Source organism: Anser anser, assembly GCF_964211835.1.
Source record: "Anser anser genome assembly, chromosome: 12".
NCBI classification, from domain to species: domain Eukaryota; kingdom Metazoa; phylum Chordata; class Aves; order Anseriformes; family Anatidae; genus Anser; species Anser anser.
The window spans coordinates 12550028-12562656 of record NC_139733.1 but is presented as its reverse complement, the minus strand read 5'-3'; the positions used below and the strand labels follow the sequence as shown (position 1 = coordinate 12562656).

Genomic DNA, 12629 nt, shown 5'->3' with positions numbered 1-12629 from the left:
GCAGCACTGCTCCTAACCTTAAATGATGGTACAATCACAGAAAATGCTGGTCCGATGTGATAAAGCAGCTGGGGTAGGAACATCCCCGTGCCACTGTTAATGCAAAAAATGACATCGGAAAGCAGGTTGCTGTGTATTTCCTCCTTTCTGCTCCCCTACTGCTGGAACTGCAGTTGTACAACAGGGCTAAGAAGAGACGTTAAGCTAGACAGTGAGGGATGGTTGATGAGTAAATGAGTAAAGTACGAGCACATGAAATAGGTGTTGGGGGGGCAGTTTGGTTTTAAAGGAAAAAAATCATTATGGTTCTCACGTTTGTCATCCCAGACAACAGGGCCAGGGTAAGGCACAATCGCTACGGACTCACATATAAATCCCCTTGCTCTCAGAGATGCTTGATCCATGGCAAAATCTCTGGCTTAGGTTTAACCAGAGCTGTTCTATATCCTCCACCTCGCAAAGCAGCTGCAACAGCAGGCAGGGGGAGGCCAGGGCAGGGATGAGCTCCAAAGAGACAGCACAGCAACAACGGGGGCACTGATAGTAGGCACTTTGTAAGTGCCACAATTATTACCATTTTTCTCATAAGAGAAACAGAGCTGTTCTTTTGAACCAAGATCCATCCATCCTCTGTACAGGACTAAGCAATTTCAACTGAAATGAAACAGACGCAAGAAGGCAGAGTGGTCTGGTGGATAACCAAAGGACCCTGATTCTCCGGCTGCTTTTCTGCATAACACCCATAAAATCAGATTACTAAACAAGTGCCTTGCATCTCCTTAAGGAGCAAACAACTACGGAAAAGAAAGAAGGGTAACATAGTACTGTTCCTTCTGCACAGCTCAGGCGGAAGGTGCTTTCAGTGTGAAGTGTAATACAGGATGAAAACAGTCAAAGGATCAACTCCTAAAAACACAAGAGTCTCTTTAGTCTAAACAAATGAGTTACGCAGCAGTGCTAATCTCCTGGGGTAGCAGACTTTTCTGGGAGCATGAAAACAGTACACGTAACAACGCTGGTGTGCAAGAGCTCGGTACAGATACCACTCTGCTTCCTAGATAATCTCTCCCACGTTATCACCATTAAATTGCAGGATGAACCAGAGGGAGCAGAGAAGACTTCTACTTGCAACTCAAACATATTTTAAATCTTTTGAGAGCTGCTACTGTTTCAGGCCGCTCAAGTACACGGAGCAACATTCTATTTAGTGAGATCTCTGCTTGAAAGTTGCTGTCTGTTTCCCTCTCCCCCCAGCTGTTATTACTAGAAACTTTAGTACACTTTTTGATGGTGTTTGAAGTGTGAATGGTACAGTCAGAGCATGTGTCATTTGAAATATTCACTGTTCCAAACTGGGTTAGGCAACAAGGGACATTTTGTCTGAATACAGGATATTTATTAAGAGTTCCTCTAGTCCTGCCTCGTATTCCCTACCTGAAGTCAGAAGCCTGTGATGTCCCAGACAGAACTGGCTGCTATGGAGATGATAATAATTTCACAGGGGATTGAGATTGCAGGTGGCAAACAAAGCATCAAATACACTTCTCGCACAAAGGCCTTCAGAACTAGAGAACGGAAGGAAGAGGGAAGACGTGCATGATAACACACTGGTTTGAAAACCATACATCGGAAAGCAGCATTTCTCATCCCCACTGCTGAAACGACATCTGAGCGTGAGCATGCAGCAGATGACCAAAGTCTGGAGATGACATCTAAGAAACTGCACTGCAGAATGCAGCAGAGGGTTGTGTCAAGGAGTGAGAAGACAAAACGAAGAGGGAAGAGAGGCAGAGTATAGTTAGTTGCAGAATACAGGAATGCACCCAAAATTTTGAAGAGTAGCTTGGGACAGCCAAATATTTGCAAAACAGAATGTATAAAATAGGCAATTTCCCTCTGTACAAAAACGAGCTATAGGATATATTGAGGGAATGCCCAAGAATTCGCTGTAATGGTGCCAGAAGTTAAAAGCACTACATTCGTACAAAAGCACAGTGCAGGTTGGCTACAAGCACACTACTACAGTTTCCAGGGGCATAGATACGCGTGGATACAGGGACTGGCTGGGGGCTCTTTCAAGTTCTTCCTAGTTTTTAATCTTTACACTTTTTTTTTCAGAGCCCAAATTCTTACCAGGTTATGTAGGTGCCGCTTTGAACCGTGACAAAGAGCTGGGGCACAGTCCTGCGCGACTCCCTGCCTCCTCCCCTCCCTTTATCAAGTAACCCACTTCGAACTCGCTGCGAAAGCACCTTTTTAAAGCCATGCGTTACATACTGGCTCAGCTAAAGAATTCAAGCACTGGCCTGCTAGCTGACAGACGGGCCAAAAGAAATATTTTACAAGCCTCTTAACTGAGGTAATGAAATATCATTGGTTCGTTCTCTATGAACAAAGCAAGACGCTCCTAGCCCCATCCTGAGCTGCAGCCAACATGCGACACACCAGGCTGTGCACCTGGGTCTTCCAGAGCCGAGCTTCGCTCGAGCTACAGCCACAGAGGAGCTCTGGTTCCCCCCCTGTGAAATAACACCAGATTTTTATTAATTTTAATCATAGGCCCTTCTCATCATTTTGTTAAACACGAAAACTAAGAAGGAAATCTGCTTTAAAAGGGCTTCTTGGCAGGGTCAGGTTACAGCAGGGAACGTGGCTCTGAGGAATAATGCACAGCCCCCAGCTGACAGCTACCATCAGGACATGCCTCTCTGCAATACCGTTGGGATTCGGGGATCTGGGGAGACTACTGGGGGGAAAAAAAAAAAAAAAACCTGTCTGCAAAGGGTGAGTCAAGCTAGAGGGAAGGGTCCATACCTCTATCTATACAGAACTTCCTCAAAAGCAAGTCACAGCTCTTGGCAAGATCAGTGCAAAAATATTTATCCTCTTGGCAAAACACATCCACCAGCCCCAGATGAACTAGTGAGATGATGCCCAGAGAATCAGTCATAGGCAATCCAAGGAAACAAGCTACAAGGATGAAGAAAGGTCCTTAAGGCTCTTACAGATGCCTTGTTTCTACCTCATCCTGTCTTTGCTGAAGAGCGACCAGCTTCCTCCACCTCTGCGGCAGCACAGCCGGGATGTTTGGGCCGGGCACCTCTGCTTGCCACCTTCCCAACTGCAAATTCTCACAGCTCATGCTTCTCCGGGGCTCCTCCAGTCCTGGTAGCAGCCCGGGTGGTGGGGAAGAAAACCAAACACTATTAAAGGCTCCAAGGACAGACAGAGGAATTGGCTGAAGAACAGAACTACCTCCAAAACCAGCTAGTTGGCTCATTCCTGACCGGGCCTAAGGGGAAGGGCAGGGCTGAAAGGGCAACACCACGACAGCCGGGGCAGCCCGCACACACCGTGCCTGAGACCCAAGAGCCCAGCTGGCCACGGAGCTGCTGCCGGACGAGCAGCCTTGGGGAGCGTTCACCCAACTTCCACCTGCAGCAGCACCACCATTAACAGGGAGCTGTCGGCGGCCGCCATCCCAGCCCCGTGGGACCCGCGGCATCGCTTGCTTTTTGTCCTCTCTCGCACTCTCTCGAAGGCAGGCGACTGTTTGTTTTGTTTGTAGACCCCAGATGCAGACTCGCAGCCTCAAAAAGCAGTACTGGTGTAACCTTAATTTCCTCCTGTTTCTGCTGCTCTCTTAGCCAACTACACACATCACCAGATCAAGTTTGGTTTCAGCAGCTGTAAGCTACACAAAAGGAACCAGTGAAAACCTTTATGGAGGAAATAATATGCAATTTTCTAGCTGAACACCTTTTAAAATGTAATGACAGAAAATAAAATCCTGCATCTGTGCTCAGCAATAACAATCTCTATGCGCACGGTAACAACATGACACTTGGAATAAGCAAGATCCAGACAAAAAAGAGAGCTTACCCAGGCGGCCAAATCCGCAGGCTTGGAATAAAGAGAGCGCAAGAGAGAAAAGAAGGAAAAGAGAAGAAAAAAGAGAAATCAGTGATTTATGGAGGCCGCCTGCTGCTGCACAATACAGCTTTTAGTATGACAAGTTTAGAAAAGTTCCTTAAAAATGACAAGCATCTTAAACAGTGCAGTGCTGTCCCCTGTTGGGAACTGTGCTATTAAAGCAGAAACAAAAGCACACGTTCCCCCAAATAAAAACAAAGCAAAAGCCCCAAAGACTGTCGCAAGATCCCCCTTTAGAGCAGGAGCTAAGCACAGCCAGCTGTGAGGCGGCCGTCCCAGGGAGCCAGGCAGGGCGCCGCACGCTGTTAGGGATGCTGATGCCCACGGCATACACCAGGGAGCGGGGCAATGCTGGGCGTACTCGGAAGGAGGCGGCCAACAACTGCACTGTCTGCAAATTCCCTGCGCAGAACAAGCATCTTTCTGCAAGGCTAGTTTGCCCAAATAGCCAGGGATCTTTCCTGGACAATTTCAAGGAGTGCCTCCGCACAGCAAGTCAGTTGACCGGTGGGATTTCCAACCAGATCTCCCTCCACAGGCAACCAAACGCTTCGTGCACAGCCCAAACCCCTTTGCTAAATCCAAGCTGCCTTCCACCGCTCCTTCGTCTGTTGGCAAGCCAAATTAAGCAAAAAGACAAGCAGATCGAGCAAGCTGCAGCATCGCCTCTTATTTACTTATCACTACTTTTTACTCTCCCAGTAACCCAGCAGCAGCAAGGCAAGTACAGGATGATAAACGTTTCATGCCCATAAACACCTCCTCCCGAAGCCAAGGCATTTACGAGGCAGGCACAGCCCTCGTTTGCTGTCAAGGGCTGCGAGCCTTCCCTGCCTCTCAGGGCCCCATTCAATCAGCAGCACGCTCGCTAAGCAGGAACTTCGGCAACGCCGGCTTGCTTTATTACGATTATTTATTTGACGGGGGCTGACAAGGCAGGAGGAACCTTCCTCTCGGTCATAGTTCAGTGCCAGAGGGAGCAGACGGCGGAGCGCAATATGTTTATGGGACCTGCCATCACTCGCATGGCACAGAGCGACCACTGCAGGTAGCTGAGGGCTGAGGTAACGCCCGCCGCGTGCCTCGGCCGTCCTCATCCTCTGCAACAGCTGAGAGGGGTGGATCCGAACAACAAAAGTTCAGCTGGGGAAGCCAATCCCCCCTCCCGCGGACAGGTTTGATATACTGGCACCAGGTCACTGGCCAAGCAAGCCAGCACACAACAGGTGTTCACCCGTAATCACTGACCGATCTTGACAAAAGCCTGATTTGAATAACATTTTTCTTCCCACTGATTTTTACAGTCGGGACAGATGCGCTTAGTTGTTTTTACATTTTAGCAGTTGTGAGGCTGTCCATCCTCAGCAGATGGGCAGGAAGAACAGCGGGCTCTTTATGGTGTACATTATTATTTCAGCAGGTAGGTCACGCACGCTGCTAGCTCCCCACTGGATTTGCATGTTATTCCTGGGACACCTAAGCCATCGAGCCTGGTGGATAAATGCTTATGACAAAATAATCACAGGGCACTGGCTCAGTGGCACCAGGCAGTTGCTGAGAAGAGAGCAGGGAGAAGGAACCCATCACCAAGAGGTAGTCTCTCTTCTATCCCTGTAAACTATAACGCACAACAGGAGAATTACACTTGTTAACCACAGGGCACCTACTCTGCAGGTACTGCCAAAGGCGGTCATTTTGCCACCCTTGATGAGGGAGAAAAATTATTACCCCAAGAACAGATGGATATACTCCACTGAAAGGCAACAGATGCAATAGGGTATAATCCTGTGCTGGGAAAAAAAGTACTTTTGGAGTGAAGCACACACTTAATAAAATATAATAAAGTACAAAAATAAAAACTCAAGAGGGCTACTGGTTTAAGTTTTGCTACCTACTTAAGTCTGTGCTAAGATCTTCTAGCAGACCAGCATTTACCATCATTGATAAATAAAAACACATCATGTCCACAAGTATTTTTAAAGTTTAACTTAACTGTTCAAGAAATTACTAATATCTGGGTTCCTTGCTTCCTAACCATGCACAAGCCACTTCCAGCTCCCAGCTCGAGGCTTGCTAGTTTTACGATGCCCTCCCGTGGACACAAGCCATCTTTTAGCACCGTTGGTCAATACTGCTGCACTCTTCTGCTAAAGCAAGGGTTAATTTCTCTTCCAGATAACCCTCTGGATAGCAATCACTGGAAGCCGAATAAATATTGAACTTAATCATTTGAGGGCAAAATCAAACCAAGATACTCCCTTTGACTGTACCAGAAGTAAAAGGCTGTTACTGAAATGGGACCCAAGGTCAAACCAGCAACCCCTGTCGTCCTCGGTATTTATACGGAAGACAAGACACAGTCTGCTTGAGAGGAGTTTGGCTGGATATGGGAACTACGTTAGTAATGCATTTTTGGTACAAAATACATTTTGGTACAAAAAAAAAATGCATTTGAGCACGGATTCTGCAAGCAGTGGATGTTTTCCCACACATGTATCAACAGTCCGACTTCCAATGAAATCATGAACGCAGCGCCAAAACTCTCTCACGCATACAGACAATTACCAGCGCTTTCTTTTCCCAGATCCATTCACCGCTTCGCCCACGCACGACTGCCATAACAGCCACACCACTCACGTCTGCCATGGTCTGGAGAAACGTAAAAAAGGTGGTTTAAGAATCAAAATACAATTCTGCAATTGGTGGCATGGGCAGAAGGGATCAGCGTGGTGCAGAAGTGGCCTGAGGGAGGGCAACACCGCTGGAAGCCGACTGGAACCAGTTTCACCCCAGAAGTCCATTCCCTCGCCATGGACACTAACACTGTCACATAATTAATCTCACTACGGCGTGACCGATGACTTGAGAATCAGACTGCCAGCTTAGTAGAGATCGCCTACTGAAGAACTCAATTCAGAATATTTTTAGGGGCACTGCCAACTTTGGGAGTGGAAGATAGAGTGGGAGATGCGAGAAATGAGAGGCAGCAGGTGCCCAAAACCTAAGACAGCTGCTGGCAACAACTCTTTGCACTCGTGTCGGTATCTGAAGAGCTCTGCAGCACATATTCTAACATCTTGATGACCAGACTTCATCACTGAATGAGCAAAGAGTCATTTCTCCATAAGGCAATAATCCAGCTCTAAGCTTTTCCACGATGGTAGGAATTAAAGAACTTAAAGAATCTATCTAGACATTCAGTACCCACTCCAGACCCTTAAACACCTCCAGTTTAGCGGAAAATTGAAGCAGTATCACTATTAAATGTAATGAAAGTCAGAGATGTAACCAACTGACACAGGAAAGGAAGCAGGAAGAGACAAAACTGAACAGCAATCAACTTTGAGAAAAGGCTGAGATGAAATTGCTCCGCTAATGTATACAGAGCGTACACAATCCTATAAATATGGAGGTAGGAAGTACCAGAAAAACCCTCTGCCCTTTTATGATTCAGGGACAACTGCACTTCTAATACTTATGGCGCTGCTGCAAATAGGTTTGCATTGCTGACAGTTGATAGCTTTCATTTGAAACAAAATAAAGAGAAACCTATTTTTATAAAATCCAAAGCAAACCATCTGCTTTCGTTGCCTGCTTTAATACCGCAGCCCATTCCCACATTCTCCTTTTCCCATCACCGCTTCTCCACACGCATACATACATACAGAGCTTTCATTTTGTAGGCTGCCAACAGACAAGGCACTCGATGTCTATAGGAATCTTGCAGAGTGTTGGCTCTCCAGAGATGTACACTCAAGATGCTCAGAGCTGGTAGCAGGTGAGTCAACAACTCCCTCTAAATTTTTACCTCCTTGCTGAAATCCCTGCTCTGCCTATTAGACATAAGACTCCTAGTCCCTGACCAATTTGACCAAAAAAACACCCCAAAAACACACACTCCCAAGGGAGGGCATCAGGAAATTCTCCATTAATTATGACTTTCTATCCCAGAATGTATTTCAGACCCTGCTGAGTCAATGAGGTATTTTCTCAAAAAGCTAGAATCAAAGGCCACTCAACTCTTCCTGGATTATTTCTAGCTCGTAATCATTAATACTGACTCTCATTATGCCAGCCTAAGGGTGGCATATGGCTTTCTAGGGATAGTACAGACGGGGGAAAATAACAGTTACGCATGCTTGCATCCCAATCTCGTTTCTGTGCATGCATTTGGGGATATAGCTTTCTCTTGCCAGGTTCTTAAATACTAAATATATTAGCTCCCAAGTCAAACAGTCAAACATTACTTCAAACACAACCACTATTTTGCAAGAAATCATGATGACATGAATAATCAACCCACGTGCCTCCAAGCAGCAAAAACGATGAGCCATGTGAGCTGAGAAGGAATTCCCAATCCGCACATGCTCCCAGACACTAATGCAATTTTTACCTGTGTCTAAACAAAACAGATATTTATAGGCACCAGCCACTGGATACAGGTTTAATATAGTACAGCGAATCCGGTGTTCCTTCTACAAGATTAGAAAACTAATTTCTTTTTATTTAAAAAAAGATTATCTCAAATACTACACAGTTTAAGAGAAATTCAGTTGACTTTGAATCTACTTTTTAATACAGGCAAAGACTATCTTAATTACACGCTTGAGTAAGAAAATTCTTGAAAACCTTCAGTCATGATCACGCATCCCCTGTCTGTCTCTACGAATCCTTCTGCAGGTGAGGACTCAGGACTTTCAAACATCACAGAACATGTCTTTACCCACTTCAACAGTCTTGTGAATTTTCCTGTTCTCTCTGCTCCTTCATCCTAGACATACACAGAGCACACTTTATGCAGCATTACAAGGTCGGTGTCCTTCTGGGTATAAAATCCAACCTCCCAGTTTCCCAGGACGTTTGCATGAAAGAGCACTCAAGATTTAGAATAAATCAAGTGGATTCCAAAGCCTTACTGAAAGGACCACAGAAAGTACGGACTTCAATGCAGTCTCCCTCATTCCCATGATTACCGTAGAGAGACGAGCAGGCAGCACTACATTTCCCTACAACCAGTTCTGAAAACGTATCTCTGTCTTGGCCTGCAGCATTCCCTGCATCCTAGGCCATGGTCAGTGTTATGAAAAGGCTGCCAATTAAATTGTGGTTTTGAGCTACAGACAAAATGTCCACTGGAGACTCCGATTCTTGCTTCAAAAGCACTTGCATCCCACTGTGTGTTTTAGGAAGTGAACGTGCTGGTTCTCAGCTACATACTCTCCCGGCTCCCCACAAGGCTGAAATCAGAGATGCTGCTGCAAGGTTGCATGTTTTAATGAAGCCCACGTAAATTATAATGAAATTATTTGCAAAAAGAAGAGTATAGATTCAGCGACAACAAGAATTTCAGGCTATTGTAAAACTGAATTCTTTATTTTTCTATTGCAACCTCCGGGGCATGATTGTATCAAGAGCAACTTGCAAATCTATGTCACTGCCAGCAAAATTTTGATTTCCATTTGATAGGACAATTTGCAAACAGCAGTTTTCCACATTGTGCAAGTGCTTAACATTTGTAAGAACTACAAGGATTCAATGCTGATTCAATGCCCATTTACCGGGTAATGCAACACACTCTTGCTCTAGGCAGGTGGCTCGGAAAAATCAGGGGGGAGACCATTCTCTCTCTACAAAGGAGCAGTAACTGTTAGTCTCTCAGCAAGGATCACAAGCCAGGTGTTGTTGCTATCACAAGGAAGAGAGTATAGACCGGGTGCAGCAGGAAGAGTTAAGCAGTTTGAAGAATTTTATTTAGGAAAAAAAAGAAATGTTGTTTTCTTCTCAGTGGAGCTCCTGAAGCATGAACATGATGCCACATGCTAAGGAACCAAAGTATTTACTCCTAGACCTTTTGATCAAAAGCAAGAAGCTTGAAATGTAGCTTTAAAATACTGTATGCTCTAACTATACCAGTCGGATGACCTGACAGAGCCAAGATTCATGCTTCACGAGTTTGCAAATTGAAAGAGTCAATCCAGCTCAGAGTATCGCAGAACCCTAAAGACAGATTGCTGTATTTATTGTACTAGATACTATTTACAAACATATCTCCACACTGTTTGCTCTCTAATTACAGTTGGAGCACATACAATCATTTATTTTGTGAGCTCCTTTTGTACACTACACCTCCAAAGTCAATGAAAGTAATTTTAAGAACCCGTTGATTGATTTATTGATCAAATAAGTTGACCGGTGCAGTAGACTAGAAATAACCAGACTGCTAAGTGATTTGACAAATATTGCTGGAGACTTGTCACTGAAGGCGCTGAAAGGAAAGGAAAAAGAAACCTACCTTTCAAGGTGGGTTCGGGGATTTTTTAGGCTCTCTGCTAAGAGCTGGCCCTACAACTTCACTCTATATGCAGGCCGCTTGGTCAAGTGCAGTCCTCGGACAGGTGTTTGGGGTAACTCTGCCCAATCTGACACTCAATTCAGCAGAAGTTCAGCTCCTATTGCCAAAGAACAGTGAGGGTGGGCAGAGGGGTAGAGTTTGAGAGAAGAAAGGGAGACTTGTACCAAACCAAGGCCATGGGACTGGAGAAACACAGGCAGCGATCATCTCCCACAGCGCTCTGGACAGATTTTTGGGAATTCTGTGGTGAGACTTCACTGCAGCTTTCAGCGAGCTCCAACAGCAAGGAGCCGATTTACTGAAAACCATGTATCTCATCAATCAAGTGTTCACTGTGACGGCCTATTTTTTCCTATAGATTTAATTGTGATTTAATGAGGTTTTCAACGAAACATGTTGGCAGCTTTTCATCAAACGAAGCTGAGCACAACGTGTACTCATTTCCACTGTCCACTTGGTCGTTAGAAGAGCTGTCACCCAGCTGAAGGAGTGGTTTCCTAACAGGTAGAGGAAAGGTACATAAACAAAGCAGGAAGCAAAGGAAAAAACTTGCATTACTACTATTGTTTGTACAATATTTTAGATAATCTTTTTGCATTGTGTCACTGAAGAGTTTAAGTTTAACCCCAGATCAACAAAGGAATTAAATGTCCGAGGCTAACAATATCTTTTTCCACTAGCATAAAGCTAAAGCAGGAAAAAACAGCCAGGTGCAGACAAAATAAATTAGCAAGACCACATTCACTACCTGTCATAACCTCTCAGCATTTTTGAAAGTGAATGCCACACTCATCAAAACAACCTTTAAAATAAATACGCTTTTAAAGGTTTTTATCTCATAATGTTCTCTTTCCTGTCATGTAACATATATATTACACATATATAAAATTAAAAGAAAAGCCCATTCAAAGAGCCAATGCTCCAGTGCTCCATTTTCCATTTAGTGTTGGTTATGCACCTACAGAGACCTTAAAACATTTTAAAGGATCAAGCTTTCCTTCTCATTAGTACCACCGTCACGTTGTTCTGAACTGTGGTCATATAACCTTTTGCACCTTTTCACTCTATTGAATCAATCTCCCCTGGCAACTTCTGGTGTGGCACTCTGCTCCCCCTGCCTCTGGCTCTTCTTCCCTCGCTAATTCTGTGTTCAGAACTGTGAAGCACAAAATTAGACGTTTCAAATTAAGCAAGGAGAGAGAATGAGAGAACCTTATTAAATCAACATTAGCATCAGAGTGTCTTTAAAAGAGAAACTCAATTGCAAAATATTACTTGTCTCTGTAAAGCTCTTTGCATTGACAGAAATGAGAGACAGGCAGCAGCCGAAGTCGTCTTCCTCTGCCCCCAGCCTCCTCTTGCTGCTGGTCACAGTGCTTGAGCAGTGAGAGCAGGATCCTTTTCAGACCACAGCCCCAGAGGAAGCAGAGCTTACCTTGAACTCACAAGCTCTGGAATTGCCAAGTAAAAAGGACAAGGTGTATTAACATCACGTTGGAAAAAGGAAAAAAAAAAAAGATAAAAACCACCCGCACACAAAAAACACTAACGCACAAAAGCAGGTTCCCTTCTCCTGCCAAGTCTTCCCCAACACCGGTTGTTCCCTAAGTCACAATACAAGTTGGTCATTTCTTTATTTTGTACAACAAAAAGAGCCGTTTCAAGTTTTAGTTTTTACCTGCAGTCCCTAACAAGCAAAATTACCAGTGACAGTCAGTGCATTTTGTTCCAAAACGCCCGTACTTTCTGATGGGAACCTGCAGCTCCCGGCCACGTACGCTTCAACTCCTTTTCAATGTAAAGCACTGGAGCATCACACCACCCCCTCTTTGCCAGATAATTAAACGTGTTTTTAAAGCCAGAGATCACCTGTGAGCCTGCATGGTCTTTAAACACGATGTTCCCTTGGCACTTTTGAGGAAGAGCTGGTATTTGCACCTTGTGTCAGTAGAATGCGTGAACACACCTTACACTTCTGTGACACAGGCTACGTGCTTGTCTGCCGGGCTGACACCTACAACAGCGAGCATTTCACCCTGCAAGGAGAGCTTGTAACGTGTGCTGTTAAGGAGAACTACAGAAACAAATCTGACTAAAAGAAGTTTAAAAAAAATCTATTTCAAAACCATTTTAATGCTTATTTCAGTGTTTAGAGTACCCACTTAGCTAGGAAATGTTATCCTAAGGGCAAGTGGTGTGACACTGAAGCTCAGTTCCTAAGGACAGCACAAAGTTTTCAAAGCATTTTTGGGTAAAACAGACACTGCTCCAAGAGAAATAAAGGCTGAAGAGTTTGATTGCTCCAGTCCTATCACACAGTGGAAACTTTTGTATTAGCCAGGCG

At 44.8% G+C, this 12629-nt stretch overlaps 1 protein-coding gene across 4 annotated transcripts in view; it reads right to left on the bottom strand.

The window, feature by feature from the left end:
• Positions 1-12629, bottom strand: part of CHCHD6 (coiled-coil-helix-coiled-coil-helix domain containing 6) — a 110883-nt gene that overhangs the window by 73198 nt on the left and 25056 nt on the right. For 2 of the 4 annotated variants that reach the window (XM_083795840.1, XM_083795838.1), the window contains exon 5: positions 3883-3903. The exons of the other annotated variants lie outside the window; for them this stretch is intronic. In XM_083795840.1, coding sequence (XP_083651966.1) covers positions 3883-3903 — 21 coding nt within the window. The remainder of the gene's footprint in view (positions 1-3882; positions 3904-12629) is intronic. 4 annotated transcript variants of the gene reach the window in all.